At 39.4% G+C, this 19,220-nt stretch overlaps 1 protein-coding gene across 1 annotated transcript; it reads left to right on the top strand.

Annotated features, from left to right (window-relative positions):
* The first annotated feature begins 2,304 nt into the window (after positions 1-2,304).
* LOC101412996 (olfactory receptor 7A17-like) lies at positions 2,305-3,261 on the top strand. Its single transcript, XM_004467662.2, has one exon. It carries the CDS (start codon positions 2,305-2,307, stop codon positions 3,259-3,261), a length of 957 nt encoding a protein of 318 aa, XP_004467719.2.
* Positions 3,262-19,220: the final 15,959 nt, after the last annotated feature.

The following is a 19,220-nucleotide window of genomic DNA, read 5'->3' as shown; positions in this document are numbered from 1 at the left end:
TCAGCAATTACTTTTATAGGGCAGGTTACATATGTTGTCCCTTGATCATTTACATCCCCCATTTCAAATTAGTTGTGCAACTCTGTACCTCTGTATATTAGGATGTATGTCCTTCTTATTTTTAAAGTAAACATTCAAACAAACATCTGCAGGTTGTTTCCCCTCAAATTTCCTCTTTGACATTTAGTTCTTCTATGCCTTTATAGACATATTTAGGGGAATGTGTGAATGTCTGTCATCATAACAAAAATATTCACCCCACTGTTTTTCAAACTTTGAAAGTTCTGCTTCCATCAAGTTAATAGGATCAATTTTTATGTGTATTATCACCTGTCTTTCTCATCCATTTTCCTCATTGTGCCTTTTGGCCTTTTGAGGTTAGAACTACTTCTGAAATCGCATCACCTTCTGCCATCATTTGGAAGGCATTTTACTTTCCATTGGACCACAGGTTGCCTTTATACTTTACATATCCTAGAGCAGTTTTCAGTCTACTCTTGCTGGGAAGGAACCAATGGAACTGAAATAAGGCTGTTGAATGGAGTCTGAGAGATGCAGAAAGATTGTGACATTTGAGAATCAGAAGAAAAATGCACCTCTGTCATCGCCAGTGATAGGCAAATCCTTACTAACAAGATGGAGTTATGCTGAGGTTTTCATGCACATTGATTACGTCTGATAAGAGTTTTCAGAGGATAGATGCCATAATGCCATACAGGTGAAAGTTTTAAAGTTCAATTATTACCAACTAATATAAATTGCATCTAAGATTCAAAATAAGGCATATCTGATTCCAAAACTGTGCACTTAATATAATTTTAAAAAGACAACAAATGCTTCATGTAAAAATTCCCAATATTTTTCTGCTACTAATATGTTTTCAATTGTGAAACATTTGTTTATTCCCATAGATCATTTTCCTGTTGAAGTGATCATTCTATTAATTGTTTTGTCATTGTAAAACGATATCACTGCCTTTTTCTTTTGGATGAATTTCTTTTTGTTCATTTTTTAGTTTTTCTGGGCTTCAAGAAGATATAATGAGACTTGGAATGACAGCAAAACCAATTTCTCATGTGATGCTTCAATTTCTCATGTGAAGATAATATCTTTCCCTTTACTTGACGGTCATTTAATTCCTTCCTCTCTTTTTACTCTGCACATTTTTTCTGTTTCTTTAAATAAAGGGAAAAAAGTGATCATAACAAAAGCTAGCACCATATTTAATGTGCACAGGAGGTTTGTCAGCTGGAATTTCAGAGCATCATTTCTAAAAATTTGGGGGATAGAAAAACTGGTGTTGTAAGCATGGATTGTACTTACTCCCGGGTGAGCAATGTGGCTGAGTGTGAGAAAAGCATGATGTTAACTCAGCCCAATGATGCTAAGGTGTGCATCATGCGTGTCTGTGTGATGTGTGTATTTGATGGGGTGTGACCATTCCTCAGAGCAGGGGTATCTGAGCTCGTATATAATACAGAGTCTGTATACGACTAGTTCCATCGCATTTCGTGGGACAGCATTGCAACCAAATTAATGAAGTGTGAGCAGTTCACCGTATGGATAAAGGACTCCCTGAATTTAAAGATTCAGCAGCAAAAAGGCTGACTTGTTCTTAAACTCCTCTGAATTCATCTCTCTTCTCTATCCTCTTAATCATGTCCCTGCCACACAGACCTCCTATTTCACTCTGAATATCTGAAACAAGTGTCTTTTAAGGTCTTTTCAGAGGAAGTTCTCTTCACTGGGCACAAACTTCCCCTAATGTCTTCATGGCATCTGCCTTTTCCCCCTTGAGGTGCTGCTTTAAATTTCATATCATACATGGGACTTTTCTGAGCAGCAAGTGAAAAATAACACCATAATTTCACTTTTTTTTTTGCCTGCTTTCTTTTCCTTAAAGCATGGGTAATCTTCTTATTTGTAAGATGATTATGTTTGAATTGCATATATTCTCTCTCTAAGAACAGAAGTTTGGGACTTTTCAATTACAGCATTGTGGACTCATTGCCACAACTCTACATGCCCCTTAGTTACAACTCAATATATATTTCACAAATGAATGAATTTCTCATGAAATCTGTAGTGAGCATGAATCCTTGGTAAAGAGACGAGTTTGGGGGAAGGAATTCCTAATCAGAAGAGACACTAGAAATACACTAAAGGGATAAGATCCATATAAATAATATAGATATTATATTTTTCGTTGAAATAGATGATGTAATATTTCTGTTTGGATAGTACTATCTGTTCTATAAAAACTACCCAAATTCTTTTCTATTTCTTCTTAGTCTCATCAACCACATGGGAACTGGAAATGAAACACAAATTTCAAAATTTCTTCTCCTGGGATTTTCAGAGGATCCAGAAGTGCAGCACCTCCTCTTTTGGCTGTTCCTGTCCATTTACCTGGTCACCATCTTTGGGAACCTGCTCATAATCCTGGTCATCATCACTGATTCTCACCTCCACACACCCATGTATTTCTTCCTCTCCAACCTGTCCCTTTGTGACATCGGTTTATCCTCCACCACTGTCCCAAAGATGCTGGTGAACATTCAGGTACAGAGCAGAGTCATAACCTACACAGGCTGCATCACCCAGATGTATTTTTTCATGATCTTTGCGGGCTTGGATGTCTTCCTCCTGGCCGTGATGGCCTATGACCGCTTTGTGGCCATCTGTCACCCCCTTCACTACACAGTCATCATGAACCCCCACATCTGTGTCCTGATGGTTTTTGGGTCCTGGGTCATGACTTTTATTCAATCCTGTTTACAGGGGTTAATGGTGTTACAGCTGTCTTTTTGCACACATGTAGAAATCCCCCACTTTTTCTGTGAACTTCGTCAGATGGTCCAACTTGCCTGTTCTGACACTTTTTTCAGCTACTTAGCAATGTATTTAATAGCTGGAGTGCTGGCTGGAGGTCCCCTTGGTTGGATCCTTTTCTCTTACGCTAAGATTGTTTCCTCCATACTTGCCATCTCATCAGCTCAGGGGAAGTATAAAGCATTTTCCACCTGTGCATCTCACCTCTCAGTGGTCTCCCTATTTTATTGTACCAGCATAGGGGTGTACCTAAGTTCTGCTGCTTCACATAACACACATTCAGTGGCATCAGCCTCAGTGATGTACACTGTGATCACTCCCATGCTGAACCCTTTCATCTACAGTCTGAGGAATAAAGTCATAAAGGGGGCTCTGAAAAAATGCTTTGGAGGAAAGTCTGCAAAGTGTCATTTGTTCTGTGGTGGCTGAAAAGCTGTTTTAGCAACTTTCAAACCTGTAGAACTAGAAGTCTGCTTTCTTTAGATAGATCATAGATGTAAACCTGCCAAGAGTCCAGATGACCTCAAATATGATGAAGTAAAAATTTCAGTCAAACAGTGTATTATGAGATCAACTTTAAATTTTTGATGACGAGAAATTTCTCCTTGACATTGCTAGCTTCATGTCCATGTTGAAGTTTAGTTACTGGTGTAGAGGAATGTGTTGCAATTTCTATATTATTTTATTATATCACCTTTCTGTTTTGATTAAATACTTCCAGGGCAACTGATGAATATAACTCTTTGCTCCCTCTGAAAACAATATCTGCCCTTGTTCAAAATTACATCATTAATTTTAAAGAGCAGGCATTTGTCAATCTAGTGATTTCCTTTAATATCATTATTTTTACCTCTTTTTTGTTCAGTGCTTTCTTATATATATTTGTTCGTATATGAATATAAAGAAGAGTTTAAAAATCTGCCTAATAATCCCTCTTGGAATCGAGGGTTCTCATTCAAAGCCATAATTTTTTACTCCACGAACACCCATGTCCTTTCACATACTGCTGGTTACCAGATGGCTAACATTAATGTAGTTTCCTTTTAATATAGTTATCTGCAATTAACTTGAATTCCAAGGTTATCATGAATGCTGTATTTATTTTTTTTTCTCTTTATTTTTTAAATGTTACATTAAAAAATATAAGAGGCCCCCATATACCCCCCATCCCCATCACCCCACTCTTCCCACATCAATAACCTCTTCATCATTGTGGGACATTCATTTCATTTAGTGAATACATTTTGGAGCACTGCTGTTCCACATGGATCATGGTTTACACTGTAGTATGCAATTCCAAAAAAAAATCAGCATGGCATTCTTTAATGAACTAGAAAAACTAACCAGGAAATTTATTTGGAAAGGGGAGAGGCCCTGAATAACAAAAACATATTTATAAAGAAAAATGAATTTGAAGGAATCACACTACCTGACTTCAAACATACTACAAAGCCACAGTAGTGAAAGCACCATGGTATTGGCACAAGGATAGACTTCCTGTCCAATGGAACCAAACTGAGAGTTCTGATACAGACCCTCATATACACAGTCACCTGACAGTCAACAATGCCACCAAACCCACTCAACTGGGAGAGAATGGCCTCTTCAACAAATGGTGCCTGAAGAACTGGATATCCATATGTAAAAGAATGAAAGACGATTATCAACTCACACCTTATACAAAAATAAACTCAAGATGGATCTAAGACCTAAATATAAGAGCCAAGACCATAAAGACCTTGAAAAGCAATATAGGGAAGCCTCTGTAATAGGATCCTATTACAGGAACTGTTAATAGGAAATGGCTTATAGAAATTCACACCAAAAGCACGAGCAGCAAATGAACACACAGATGAATTGGCCTTCCTCAAAATTAAAGCTATTTACACCTCAAAGGAGTGTGTCATGAAAGTGAAAAGAGAGCCTACACAATGGGAGAAAATATTTGGTAACCATATACCTGATAGGAGATTTTTATCCTGCATATATAAAGAATTCCTCTCTCTCCACACCAATGCCACATTTTCTTCGATTACTAATCACAATAGTTCATGAATAGAATATCAGTAAGTCCACTCTAATCCATACTCTATTTCTCCATCCTGTGGACTTTAGAATGGTTGTGTCCACTCCACATCTTTATCAAGAGGGGGCTTAGATTCCACATGGATGCTGGATGCAATTCTCCTGCTTTCAGTTGTAGGCACTCTTGGCTCCCTGGTGTGGTTGTTGACCTTCTTCACCTCCATGTTACCTGAGTGGGGTAAGTCCAATAAACCAGAGTATAGGAGTTGCAAGTCGGTTGAGGCTCAGGGCCTGGCTATCAAATGGTCAGTCCAGAGATTCAGTATACATTAAACCCCAACACCAACTACAGCTCCTGTAAAAGTAAAAGAAGAGACTTGTGGACAAAGATCACATCTAAGTTCAGCTCCATCACACAGAAACAAAAACACCAAGTAGGGCCAACTGAAATGGCACTGAACTCCTTCTGCCATGACCATAGGACCTGTGTGTCTCTGCAGCCCTCAGGAGAACCAACGCATGGGGTTGTATTCACTTTATCTGTCTCTGGGACTCTGTTCAGAGAGGGCAACCCCTCTGATAACCTCCCAGCTCTTTTGGGGGGTAGGGAGTGGGAGGAGGAGATGAGATGTGGGGGCATTTTTGGAACTTGGAGTTGTCCTTGGTGGTGCTGCAGGGACAGTTGCCAGACATTGTTTGTCCTCCCATGGCCCTCTGGGTGGAATGTGGGAGAGTGTGGGCTATGATGTGGACCATTGACCATGAGGTGCGGTGATGCTCAGAGATGTGTTCACCAGGTGAGATTAGTGTCTCCTGATGATGGAGGGGATTGTTGTCGTGGGGAGTGGGGGCATATGGGGACCTCATATTTTGTGAATGTAATATTAAAAAAAAATAAAGACAAAAAATATAATAAAAAAAGAATTCCTATATCTCATAAATAAAAAGACAAACAACCCATTTCAAAAAAAGGGAGAGAGATTTGAACAGATGCTTCTCCAAAGAAGAAAAAAAAATGACTAAAAAGAACGTGAAAAAATGCTCAAAATCACCAGCTATTAGGGAAATACAAATCAAAACTACAATGAGATATCATTTTATTCCCATGAGACTGGCAGCTATCAAAAAATCAGGAGATTTCAAGTGCTGGAGAGGATGTGGAGGAATGGGAACATTTATCCACTGCAGGTAGAAATGCAGAAGGATCCAGCCATAGTGGAGGACAGTTTGGCAGTTTCTCAAAAAACTAAGTATAGATTTGCCATATGACCTAGCAATTTGACTGCTGGGTATATACCCAGTAGAACTGAAAACAAGGACACAAACTGAAATATGCCCACCAGTGTTCATAGCAGCACTATTCACTATTGCCAAAAGTTGGAATCAACCAAAATGCCCATCAGCAGATGAGTGGATAAATAAAATATGGTATAGACATACAATGGAATACTATTCAGCTATAAGAACAAATACAGTACGAACATATGTGATAACTTGGATGAATCTTGAGGACCTTAGGTTGAGTTAAGCAAGCCAAGCATTGAAGGTTAAATACTATATGACCTCTCTGATATTAAGTAAGTAAAATAAGCTGTCTCAGAGAGCTAGAGACTGAATGACAAGCTTAAAGGAAGTTGGGGGGGAGGAAGGTTGCAAGCTGACACCTAAATGGGTGAAATCTATGATAAACTAGAGTTAAGTATTTGTACAGGAAAGGGATAAAGTGGGGCGTAGGAATACATTTTGTGGAATTTTCTGAGCTGAGGGGGGCTAGGGATGGGAGGATAGTTCAGATGGCCCAAGAATTTGGGGAAGGGTGGGGGGAACATTTGGACATAAGAGATTGTCAAGTATGTGGTTTAAACTATAATATTGAGAAATTTCTTTAGAAAATATAATAATGAAGGTTACCTGTTTAATATGCTTAAGTAGGGGCATCTGATACATGGCAGGCTTCTAGGGAGTGTGTGAGTGCTCATTTGGTCATAGTGGGTTATATCATCAGGTGGAGAACCAAAATATGATAATGCTGTATTTAAATAGCTGCAGGAATGCTGAAAACGAGGATCAGTGATCATTCTGAATGACCCGGTTTTGTTTTCATTTATTATTGTATCAATCAGCTCTTGATATACAACAAGCCATCGGATAAGTGGATGGTTTAAGATAATGCTTTTACATTGTATGGCTGCCAAGTGATCGTTGCAGGAACCTCCTGAGTATGTCATCAGTTTTATGCCAGCCGGGGTGGCTCTGATGGCCTTGTCTGGGTTCTCTTTCATGCTGGGTTCTTACCTGGCCCTATGGAAGTCCAATTGGTCTCAACTGAGTCTCTCATTTTTGATGTACATGCTCTTTCATCCTCTAGCAAGCCAGCTGAAGAATTATTCATGTGACAGATTCAGTGCTCCAAATAAAGAAGCAGAATCATGCCAAGGCCTCTGGAGCCACTTCCCTTTCAGCATATACTCTTGACCAAAGGAAACAGAATGCTTTAAATACTTTCCGGAAACAAAGTTAGTTGAAGAGCTCCACAGAGTCACACTGAAATGAGAAGGAGTCTGACAAATGTGGTATTTTATTTTGCCAAGTGACTATGATAGAAACCTCAGGCTTGTTGTCAAAAACAATAAGAATTTTTCCTCCTTAACTTCAAATCTAGAAGTCCAAAATCAAGGTCTCTGCAGGAAGGGCTTCCTCCCAGACACTGTAGCAACAATCCATAGGGCTGCCTCGTGTGCATCTCTGCCTCTTTCACATGACCATCTGCCTCGTCTCTGGTTTCTTCTTACTTCTGACTTCAGTTGACTCTTTTTTTCCTTTGCTTATGAAGAACCCAAAATTATGGTTTAAAGTCCACCATGACTTAATTTGGCCTCATGTATGTAGAGTCTGTGTAGACCATATTCTTAAATGAGACCCTACATAAAATAATTATAACAGCTTCAAGGGTCCTATTTGAAAGTGATTTCATGTACAGAGTACTGGAGGTTAGGAGATTAACTTATCCTTTGTGGGGGACATGATTCACTCCCAAAAATGTAGAAAATTTGTGCCATCACTGCAATCATATTGATGTACTTGTTTGTATACCAAATGTTGGGTCTGAGGCCACCTGTTAGAGTGAGAACCATTTGCAAAAGAAGGCAGGCAGAGCTGTGGGCAGTTTATGCACATTGAGTTTACTTCATGCTCTTCCTCTGATCTCTCTTCTGCTCCTGCTCCTTTAAGCTATCTTTGTTCTCTCCACTCTTCTGTCTACATGGAAACTGTTTTTATGTCACTACTAGGAGAACATATGATTGTCTCTTACAGTGGTATACCTTAAGTGTCTGGCATCTTAGGATTTCATAACCACAGGGCTGCAACCCTGACCCAAATGCCACTACAACAATATAATACACAACAAAACATAATTGAGGAAATTACAAAACTAAGGCTAATTAACACAGCCCATTTCCAAATGGATACCAGATGTTCCCACAAATACACAGTTTATTGATTACAGTACAATGGCAAAGAAACCAGCGGTCCATCCTGCTATTCTCTGGGAATTATTGGCATGTTGTTCAAAGCACTGGGTTACTATCTCCCTTAAGGTTACATGTTCAGCTGTAAACCTCCCCCCACCCCCAGTATAGATATCTTGGCCCACTGGGCAATGGGTATTGTCCATATCTCTGAGTGGTGATCTGCTTGTCTTCATATTGTATCCCACTCTGCTGTGGATTGGTCAGTTGTCAGAAGACATGTCTAGGTATCCTCAGTCACAATGGCAATTGTCCATGGAAGGCCTGCTCCCTCTCTTGACAGGTCAGTGAATGCTCAGTGCTGGGTTATGTTGTGAACATGGCATAGATATGAGTCTACAACAGTACGGTATTGGCTGCTGTCAACCTGGGACAGAATCGTGGCAGGCTCTGGTGGCTGCTGTGGTCTGGATTTCCATACCTTGTCTCCCCAAACTAAACCTGATCACAAAGGGGAGAGCTCCACTGGGAGCAATAGTATGGGCCACATTTTCAAGTAAAAAGTTCCCCTCAGAAGGGTTCCCCCTGAGTTTTCAGGCAGTGCCACTCATACTTCAGATGATCATTTAGAAACCCATGGTGTCATCATCAATCCCCTCTTCATATCATCTCCATATGTTAACAGGATGGCTTTCCAAGTGTGGTCTTCAGTTACAACAGTCCATGGCCATATCCACACCACACCACTGTTTCTCCAGACCCCAAGGCAGGAGAGCTGCACAATACCAAATTTCCATCTAAAACTTTAGGAAATGCAAGAGAGTCTGATGTGTTCATTTTTACATGCAAGGGTAAAGCACATCCCTGTACAACCAATTCTAAAGGGTACTGGCCTATTCAACATAGCTGCTTACTTATAAGGTCTACTTCCCACAACTGGTGGTTAGCCCACTCTTGCAAGGTCAGCTCCTTTGGAGACATCGTGTAAAATTTGTCTTTTAATAAACCATTATACTGTTCAACTACACCTGCAGCCTTCACTCAATATGGGACGTGCAAATGCCAAACAATGCCTTCATTTTTGCCCAGGTTTGCACTTTGGAACCTGTGAAATTGGTTCCTCTGTCACTCTGCACTTCAAAAGAATGCCCATACTGGGCACTTAAAATATTCAATGCCACAATGATACTTTTTTTGGGTGGTTATATGGAATGGAAGTTCAAAAACTAAACCTGTATTAGTATCCACAGTTGTGAAGAGAAAATTATATACTTTATCAGAGGGAAGAGATCCACTATAATCTAGCTGCCGTAACTGTAGGAGGTCTGTCTACTTGCTTTACAACTCCTTCTTTCAGGGGAACCCGATTTCTGCATGGGTATTATTTAGCATATAGCTCCCATGCTGTTAATGTGTTCATTTCATTTGCAGTTTTTAATGGGATGCTATGTCACCTGGTCATCTGCAGGAAGGTTCGAGCACCCACATGACCCATGTGTCTATGCAACCGTGTGATTCATCCATCTTTTGAATGGTAAAAAAGTTCTTACTTGTTGTAGATGCTGCAGAGTCATTTCGTGGACTTATGAGAGGCTTATGCCCTGCAACATGATTAATCGTTGTGCTACATTCTTGTCCTTTGGATCACAAGTCCTACCACAAATTTTGTCACCAGAAAGACCTTTTACCAATCATCCCTTCTTGCCACTCTGACTGGGGCAGCCATAAAGTTAGTCCTTTGTACATGGCCCAAATAGCTATACACACAGTAATGGGTCTTGGTTCATGCATTATAACTAGCCACACGGCTCTCAGTTCAGCTCACTGGCTGCTTTGACAAAATCTGCTTTCTTTTTTTTTTTTTCTTCCCAAATATTTATTTCTTGCACCTTATACTCCAGGATCAAACTTTCACCTTTATTTTTTTTTATTGATTTTGTAAAAATATTACATTAAAAAAAATATGAGGTCCTATTCGACCCCACCACCCCCACCGCAACCTTCACCCCCCCCAGCTACACTCACTCCCATCATCATGACACATCCATTTCATTGGTCCACATCATGGCCCACACTCTCCCGCCTTCCATCCAGTGAGCCCTGGGAGGATTAACAATGTCCGATGATTGCCCCTGAAGCACCATCCAGGGCAACTCCAAGTCCCAAAGGCGCCTCCACATCTCATCTCTTCCTGCCATTCCCCATACCCATCAGCCCCCATGTCCACTTTTCCCACTCCAATGCCACCTTTTCTCTGCGGTCCTTGGATTGGTTGTGTCCGTTGCACCTCTATATGAAGAGGAGGCTCAGATTCAACATGGTTACTGGATGCAATCCTCCTGCTTTCAGTTGTAGGCACTCTAGGCTCCATGGTGTGGTGGTTGTCCTTCTTCAACTCCATCTTAGCTGAGTGAGGTGAGTCCAATAAATCAGATTGTAGGAGCTGGAGTCTGTTGAGGCTCAGGGCCTGGTTATCATATTGTCAGTAAAAAGATTCAATCCTCTAAATATATCTGAAACCCCAATACCAACTACAATTCCAGTAAAGTAGCATGATAGTCTTATGAAAAGAGATCCCCTCTGGGTCCAGTTTCATCATGCAGAAACACCAGCTCCAAAGAAGGGCCATCTGTCATGGCAATGAACCCTATCTGACATGACCATAGAACCCGTGGGTCCCTTTAGCCCTCAAAGGAACCAATACCTGGGGATTGTATCTACTTCATCTGTCTCTTAGATTCTGCTCAGTTGTGCATAAGGGCAATCCTTCTGACAGCCTCCAGACTCTTTTTTAGAGACTCGTAGCCATATAAACTCATTTCTCCTTTCCATTTCCTCCTTACATTAGGTCAAACAGCAATTTAAAGTCATGTTATTATATGTAGATAGGGATATTCTGCTAGATCCGCATTGAACCTTCAATTCAAGGTCATTTTCCAGTTGCATCATCAGTTGGTACTTGATAGTGATCCCTCAGTGCCAGGGAGGCTCATCCCCAGGTGTCATGTCCCATGCTGGGGGGAAGGCTTTGCATTTAGATGCTGAGTTAGGCTTCGAGACTGGCCACATTTGAGTAACATAAAGGCTGTCAGGAGGAAATTCCCAGGCACAGTGCTACTCTAGGTCTTGTTCTTATTTCAGGCATATAGGCTCACAAGGATAGTCATTAGTATCAGGGGCTCACTGTTGGACCCTCATTCCTTCTCGGTCCTTGCCGCTGCACTTAGGGGGACTGCCGCTGCTCCCCTAGGGACCATGGCACAGCACCCCCAGCCAGGGACCCAATCAGATATCTTCTTTATCCACTCAGATACCTACAGTGGCCCAAGATATCACTATGCCTTTGGTGGACCCATTTGTATACCAGGCATCAGCAGGTATAGCATCCATTCCATCCTTGTGTGGGCTACACTTTAAAGCCTGGGGACCAGGAAGCCCTCTGGGTGAGGGGTCAACTCAACACTCTATTGATCCTAATACTTCCCACAACTCTTCAGACAGGGGGCTAGTACTCAACATCGACTGGTTTCAGATATAAACCCCACATAGCCATTGTGGTCATCTGAGCCACCCCAGTTCTGGGGGCATTCAACTATGAAAGTACCATCCTGCCACAGGGAGGGAGGTTCATACTAGGACTCATTGTGATCCTGTAAGCAATTCATAGGCCTGATAGGTGTCTTACACTACCCCTAACTGCTGCTCAATGAGAGAAGAGCAAGGTTCTGCCCCTTTCCATAGTTGACACCAGAACCCTATGGGCACCATGCATTTCCCCTGTGTTGCGAGCGGCTCATTACAGGGGAATCACTGCTACCAAATACCAAAGTCTTGAAGGGGGACAAAAGCCACCCCCATCATGCACAATCAGGTTCACCTGAGCTGAAGATCCACTCACCATGCCAAGAATATCCTACTGGCTATGTATGGGTCCTTGATCCTGTGTCATAGTGGGGGATTCAGGGCCATTTGCAAAGAAGAAAGCATGTGGAGCCATGGGGAGTTTGTGCATTTAGAGATAGTCCATGCTCTTTTCCACCTTTCCCTGCTTGTTCTTTCTCTAATTTTCCTTTAAGCTTCCTTTGTTCTCCACTCCTCTGTTTACATGGGAGCTGTCTTTATGTTACCAGTATCAGAATATATAATTGGCTCTTAATGTGACATACCTATCATTTTCCATTTACTGAGCAGCTGGCATAGGGGTCAGTCAGGATCAAGTTCAGTTCCTGGAAGCTGAATGCAGTTATGCTGTCATTGTGCCTCAGATATGGCCAAGAAGTACAGTTTGATTAGGTCATTTAATTATTGGGCTTCAGCTCTCCCTATTCTAGGTATGTTTTCTGGAACTTTTTTCAATAACATTGTCAAACATTTAAAGTTTTCATTTCTTAAGACTAGAATGCATAAGTGTTCTTCTGCTTTTGAGAAACATATTCAGAGACAATGACTCTAATAATCAAGATTAACATTACAGCTTAGAGGTGAACACTTTTAACAATTTACAGTAGTCTGTTGCACTTTTTTTTTTTTACCTTGGGTATTGGCAAATATGGGTTTCCTAATAAAAGAAATGTAGGCTAATTTAAATTCTCCATCCCAGATCAGAGGATCAATTATTTATTTGTAGCAGTATATGACTGTTAGTATTCACCATCCAGTAGAATTTTGCATTAATACTTTCTTAAAAAGGAATTTTTAAATCCTTCAGTGAAGATGACATCTTCTTTTAATTTCATTTTCATGCGAAAATAGTATGATGAAATTTTATCCAGTTATAACCTCATGTACATCTCCAAAGTGAATTGTTAATATCCAATACTGTTTTTGCTCACAAAATTAGTAATCTATCTGCTCCTCATAATTCGGAGATTTGAATGAATGGGTTTTTCATTTTACTTTTTCTGCATGATATTTTGTTTTGCGTTTTTCAACATGCTCTTCCAATTTTTCATCGTATCCTCTCCTATTTCTGCCAAAGACTTTAAATTCAGAAAATACTATTTTTTTAAGATTGAAACTATGCAGGAATTTAAGTATCTATATGGTCATCTGTATTTTCTTCTAACAGCTAGTATTTTCTCTTATTTATATTTGGTTTTTATTTTATTTTATTTTATTTATTCATTTTTTAAATTTGTTTGAAATTTATTTGAGAATAGAGAGATACAGTCTAACCTTATGTTCTTCTAAATAGTTAATGTCATCAAACACTTTTTCACAATGTTAAAACAACTTGTCTAATGTAAATAAGAACTAAATATATTAAAGTTAATGTGTCATAAATTAACATCTCCTAAATCATAGTGCACAGAAAATTAAATTTAAAAATCTAGGGTTATTCCATTTAAAATCATAAAATGAAAGATTAGTGTCACATTTGCCATTATTCTTGAAATTTTGGGGAATTTTAAACTAAGGTAAAATAATTTAAAAATAAATGGCTATTCGGAATTATATGGAATAAGTGTTATTTATAAATTATTTGGTGAAAGAAAATGGATTTGAGAAAAATTGTTAAAGTGATAAAAAAAAAACCCAGAAAGCTAAAATGACAATACCAAAATAATCAAAAGAATTTCTAGCATAATTGAAATATCACAGACATATTGGAGGGAGTAATCTTTACCCTATTGATATTGAACCTAAACTACTCATAGCCAGAGATGACCATGACATTCATAAACACTGCAAGGATATTTACTGAAATGGTATTTAAATATCTAAAATATTTTTTCTATTATTGCAATAAGAACATGAACTTAAGAAAAATGTTAACTCTTTCTAAATTATTTCATATCTTTAATGGAATCCACGTTAAAATTCCACTGATATTTTCTTTGCATGTGGCTAAATGATTCTGAATTCATCTAGTAGAATAAGGTGGCACCTGGAATGAAGTTATGATAGAATGCTAAGTGAACTTATTTATTCAATATTTAAACATATTATGAAGATATAAAAATAAAAATAAAGACCAAAGATTTGAAGCTTCTCACTATAGATACATAAAGATCATGAAATAGATTATCATTTCTAAGAAAGTAATTAAAGAGACGATGGAAATTTGTTTAGCAAAAGTGTTTTATAGATAGATAAAAGAGAAAATATATTAATTCAAAATAGAGAAATTGCTTGTACAAGGGAGGGTATATGGGAACTCTTTACTTTATGCATGATCTTTCCTTAAACTAACAGCTGCAGTAAAAAAATGTTTAATTAAAATTAAACAAACCATCATATCTCATTAAGAAAACATTGAAGAATGTTCTGAAAATGGGTGGTACATAAACAGAATATGACATAATAGAATATTTTTAATCTGAAGAACATTGGAGTATATTGGAAAATGTTCATTAGATTCTCTTATGTTAAAAGAGGACAGTATTTAGTCTCCATTTCTGTTGAATTTGTATCAGAAAAACTGTCACATAAATGAAATGCTAACAATAAATAGTTATTAGAGTGGATGTTAATTTTTTAGCAATAGGATTGGCAAAGGCACTAGAGAATGTAACATGTACAAGTGACTAAAAGATAGAACAAAGGACATTGAAAATGACTGAAATATCTGTCCTTGAGTTGGGGAATTTCCAATCCCACAGCATTGACCTGTAAGGTGTTAGGGTGCTAAGAATACATTGTAGCATTGGAATCCAGGCAAGGCAGCAAAAATAACCATCATTTGACATCAAGGAGAACCAATTATTAGACAAGATGCATGGCATCATGAGCTACTGAGTTTATGGTATTGCTGTCATGCTGGAAATGTCAATTTGGACTGATTATTTTGTTTCTTTTCCCCCCAAGTTGGGCAACCTAGCCATCCCATGGAAACAAGAAACCAAACAGGATTACCAAACTTTCTCTGCCTGAGATTTGCTGATGAGAAGGAATTGCAGCCTCTGCTCTTTGGGCTGTTCTTGTCTATATACCTGGTTACCTTTCCTGGGAACCTGCTCATCATCTTGGCCATCATCTCAGACACCTAATTCCACATGCTCATGTACTTCTTGCTCTCCTACCTGTCCTTGGCTGACTTTGGGTTCACCAATACCACCATCCCAACAGTGCTGCTGGGCATTCCGACACAGAACAAAGTTATCAGCCATGCAGCCTGCCTCACCCAGATATTATTTTCTTTGTATTTGGATACCTGGACAGTTTCCAACTGACTGCTATGGCCTATGACCACTTTGTTACCATCCATCACCCCTGCATTAAACAGTTATCATGAAACCCTGGTCCTGTGTCATGATGGTTCTGGGGTCCTGGTGTCTCACTGTCATAATGGTCCTGATTGAGATGTTTACCCTCTTGAGGCGCTCCTTCTGCACTAACAGAGATGTCCTTCTTGAAGTCGTGAAGATCGCCTCTTCTGACATCCTCCTCAATAATTTACTTGTGTATTTTGTAGCTATTGTTAGTGGCATTCCTTTTGTCATTGGGATCCTTTTCTCCTATTCCAAGATTGTCTCCTCCATTCTAAGGATTTCCTCAGCTGTGTTAAATACAAAGCGTTTTCTACCTGTGGGTCTCACCTGTCAGCTGACTCCCTGTTCTATGGCATAGGCACTGGCATCTGCCTGAGCTTTGAAACCACACCATCCTCTAGGAAAAATCTGTTGGCCTCAGCATATGTGCATTAGTCAACCCCATGCTGAACCCTTCATCTACAGCATGAGGAACAGGAATATGAAGGGGACATTGTGGAAGCTCCTTGGCTGTGCTGCCTTCTCTCAGTATTGAGGCATTTGGAGAAATGCGAGAAGTTCGAATGATGTTGTTGTGCAGTGGATGGGCATGAGAGTGGTGCAGTGATGCTAATGGGCTTGATGGTGCGATTTCTAAGAGGGCGGCAGTAGGGAGGTTGATTTACCGGATCCATGGAACTGTGATGAGAGTGACTGTGGGGGATTTGCATGTATGTGGTTAACATTACAATGTTAGGAAAGTTCTTTTGGCAAATATAGCAAGGGAGGTTTACCAGTGTATGACACTGGATGTGAGGACATATGCGGGATAGGGCACACCTTGAGCATGCTTCAGTGGAATAATTAGGTGTTCATCTTGTCACACTGCAGTATCTCAGTGGGTGGAGACCAACACAATAAACAAGAAAATATGAAAACTCCCATCTTGGGGAATCCTACTGTATTCTCAATTTGAGGGACAAGAACTCCTCAAGAACATAGGCAGTACCCAATAAAAGAAAACAGACTAATATGGCAAACCCTCATTATTGCAAGTAACTATGAACCTTACTATTCAAAAGTTGAAACTAGTGGGTACTATAAGTTCTGAGGGCAAGTAGAGGGAAGAATAGAATACATGTAACATAGAGAAATCTTAGGGCATTAGAATTGTTCTACATGATCTTGCAATAATTGATAAAGGCCATTATAAATCTTGTCAAAACCTCTAAAATTATATGTTCCAAAATATAAACCACAATGTAAACCCTTGACTATGGTTAACAGCAGTGCTTCAATATTTGTTTACCAATTGTAACAAATGTACCATTCTCATGTAAAATGCTACTAATAAGGAAGAATGGAAAAGAGGAAGGATATGGGATATTTGGGAATTCCCTATATTTTCTTTTTTTAAATATATATTTATTAATTTCCTCCCTCCCCCCTGTTGTCTGATCTCTGTGTCCATTTGCTGTGTGTTCTTTTATGTATGCTCATCTTTTCTTTAGGTGGCACTGGGAACCAATCCTGTGACCTTACAGAGTGGTAAAGAGGTGTTCAATCTCTTGTACCACCTCAGTTCCCTGGTCTGCTGCCTCTCTTATTGTCTCTCTTTTGTGTCTCTTTTTGTTGCCTCACCTTAGTGAGCCACCTCTGTGCTTGGGCCCTCTTGTTGTGCATGCCAGGACCCCTGTGCAGGCCATCACTGTTGCATGGACCAAAACTACATTTGGGCCAGCTTGCGACACAGGCCAGCACTCTGCATGGGCCAGAACTCTGTTCAGACCATCTTTCCATGTGGGCCAGCTTGCCTTCACCAGGAATCAAACCATGGACCTCTCCTAGACAGGAACCCAATTTTTTAAATCGCATCTGCTTCCCACCTTATATTTCCTATAACCTTTGAAGGTAACCATTTTAGCTTCTTTGAAGCAAAAATGGAAAAAGAAGACATTGTGAGAATATGTGGAAGAAATTGTTACTATATATATAAGACAACAGACCTTAGAGCAATGAATGACAGAATGTCTAAAAATCTTTTATATTATTTAATTTTTAAATTGTTCTGTATTTTATTTGTTACTTTAAAAATCACTACTATTTCATTTTCTTATTAATTTTATTTGGTTTTCTCTTGGCTTCATTTTTTAGCCAATTTTTTAATTGTCTTTTTTTGTTAAACATAGAATCACACAAAATATCACGTCGAAAAATTCAAGAGGTTCCCACACATGCCACTCCTCACCACCCAGTCCTCCCACATCAACAACCTCCTCCATCAGCATGGCACATCCAGTATACTTGATGAATACACCCTGGAGTACTGCTACACTGCATGGCTCATGGTCCACATTGCAGTTTACACTCTCGCCCAGTTCACCTAGCGAGTCACAGCCGGAAACATCTTGTCTTGCATCTCTCTCTGCAATATCACCCAGGACAAATCTAAGTCCTGAAAATGTGGCATATGACACTTATTCTTCCTACTCCCCACCACCAGCAACTCCTATGACCACTGTCTTCACACTAATACAATTTCCTCTATTGCTAGAGGTGAAATAGTTTTACAGCAGAACACCAGCAAATACAGTCTAATCCATATTTTATTCCTCCATCCTGAGGACCCTGTGATGGTGATATCCACTCCACCTCTAAATTGAGATGGGGCTTAGGTCCCACATGGCTGATGGATGAAATTCTTCTGCTTGCAGTTGAAGACTCTCTCAGCTACCTGATCTTGTGGTTGACCATCCTCACTTCCTGGTTAATTCACCTGGGTAAGTCCAATGAACCAGGGAGTAGGTGTTGCAACTCTGCTGAGGTTCAGGGCCCAGCTTGCAAATGAATAGTTCAGACATTCAAGTTTCCTTAGCATACACCAACCCCAGCTGTTGGCTTCATTTTTGGAGAGGTTTTGAGTCACAGAAAGTTCACAACTGTGAAGGAAAAGTATCTCTGGAGGGAGGTGTCAGTGATGCAGTATGTGTGGAGAGTGGTTCATGTGGGACATGCCTCTAAGGCATATGAATAAGTTCAAGTGTTCATGGTCTTTATGGGGTGGAGACTCACACAATAACAGAAAGAATATTGAATTAGCATCCTGAGGTGTCCTCCTACATTCTCTAATACAACAGCAAGCATATCCTGAGTACTAGGGGATGTCTGGTGAAGGAAGACACACCATTAATGGATATTAATGGATGTACATGTGAACCTTGTACTGTGAAAGCGAAATATCCTAGTATTATATATTGCCTAAGATTTACCTCCTGAAAGCCTCTTTGTTGCTCAAATGTATCATCACTGTAAGGTAAACTCAACATTTGAATGCATTACTTTCCCTCTGCATGGGACGTGACTCTCCTACTTTCTTTACTTTACTTTACTTTATCTTTCTTTACTGTAGTGCATTTGTTATGATTAATGTACATATACTGAAGCATTGCTACTATCCATAAACTATAGATTACATGATGGTTTACACTTTGCACCACACAACTCTATAGGTTTATTTATTTATTTATTCATTTATTTATATATTTATTTTTAAAGATATTTAGATTGCATAAATAGGAATACCATATATTTTTATATAAACGTTGTATAATCTCAAAGAAAGATTTTGAATAGGCAGCCAACTCAATGGGAGAAGATATTTGAAAACCACATATCCAATAAGTGTTTTATTTCCTTTCTATAC

The sequence above is a fragment of the Dasypus novemcinctus genome, chromosome 30 (genome assembly GCF_030445035.2).
Source record: "Dasypus novemcinctus isolate mDasNov1 chromosome 30, mDasNov1.1.hap2, whole genome shotgun sequence".
Lineage (NCBI taxonomy): Eukaryota > Metazoa > Chordata > Mammalia > Cingulata > Dasypodidae > Dasypus > Dasypus novemcinctus.
This window is presented reverse-complemented; position numbering and strand designations above follow the sequence as displayed.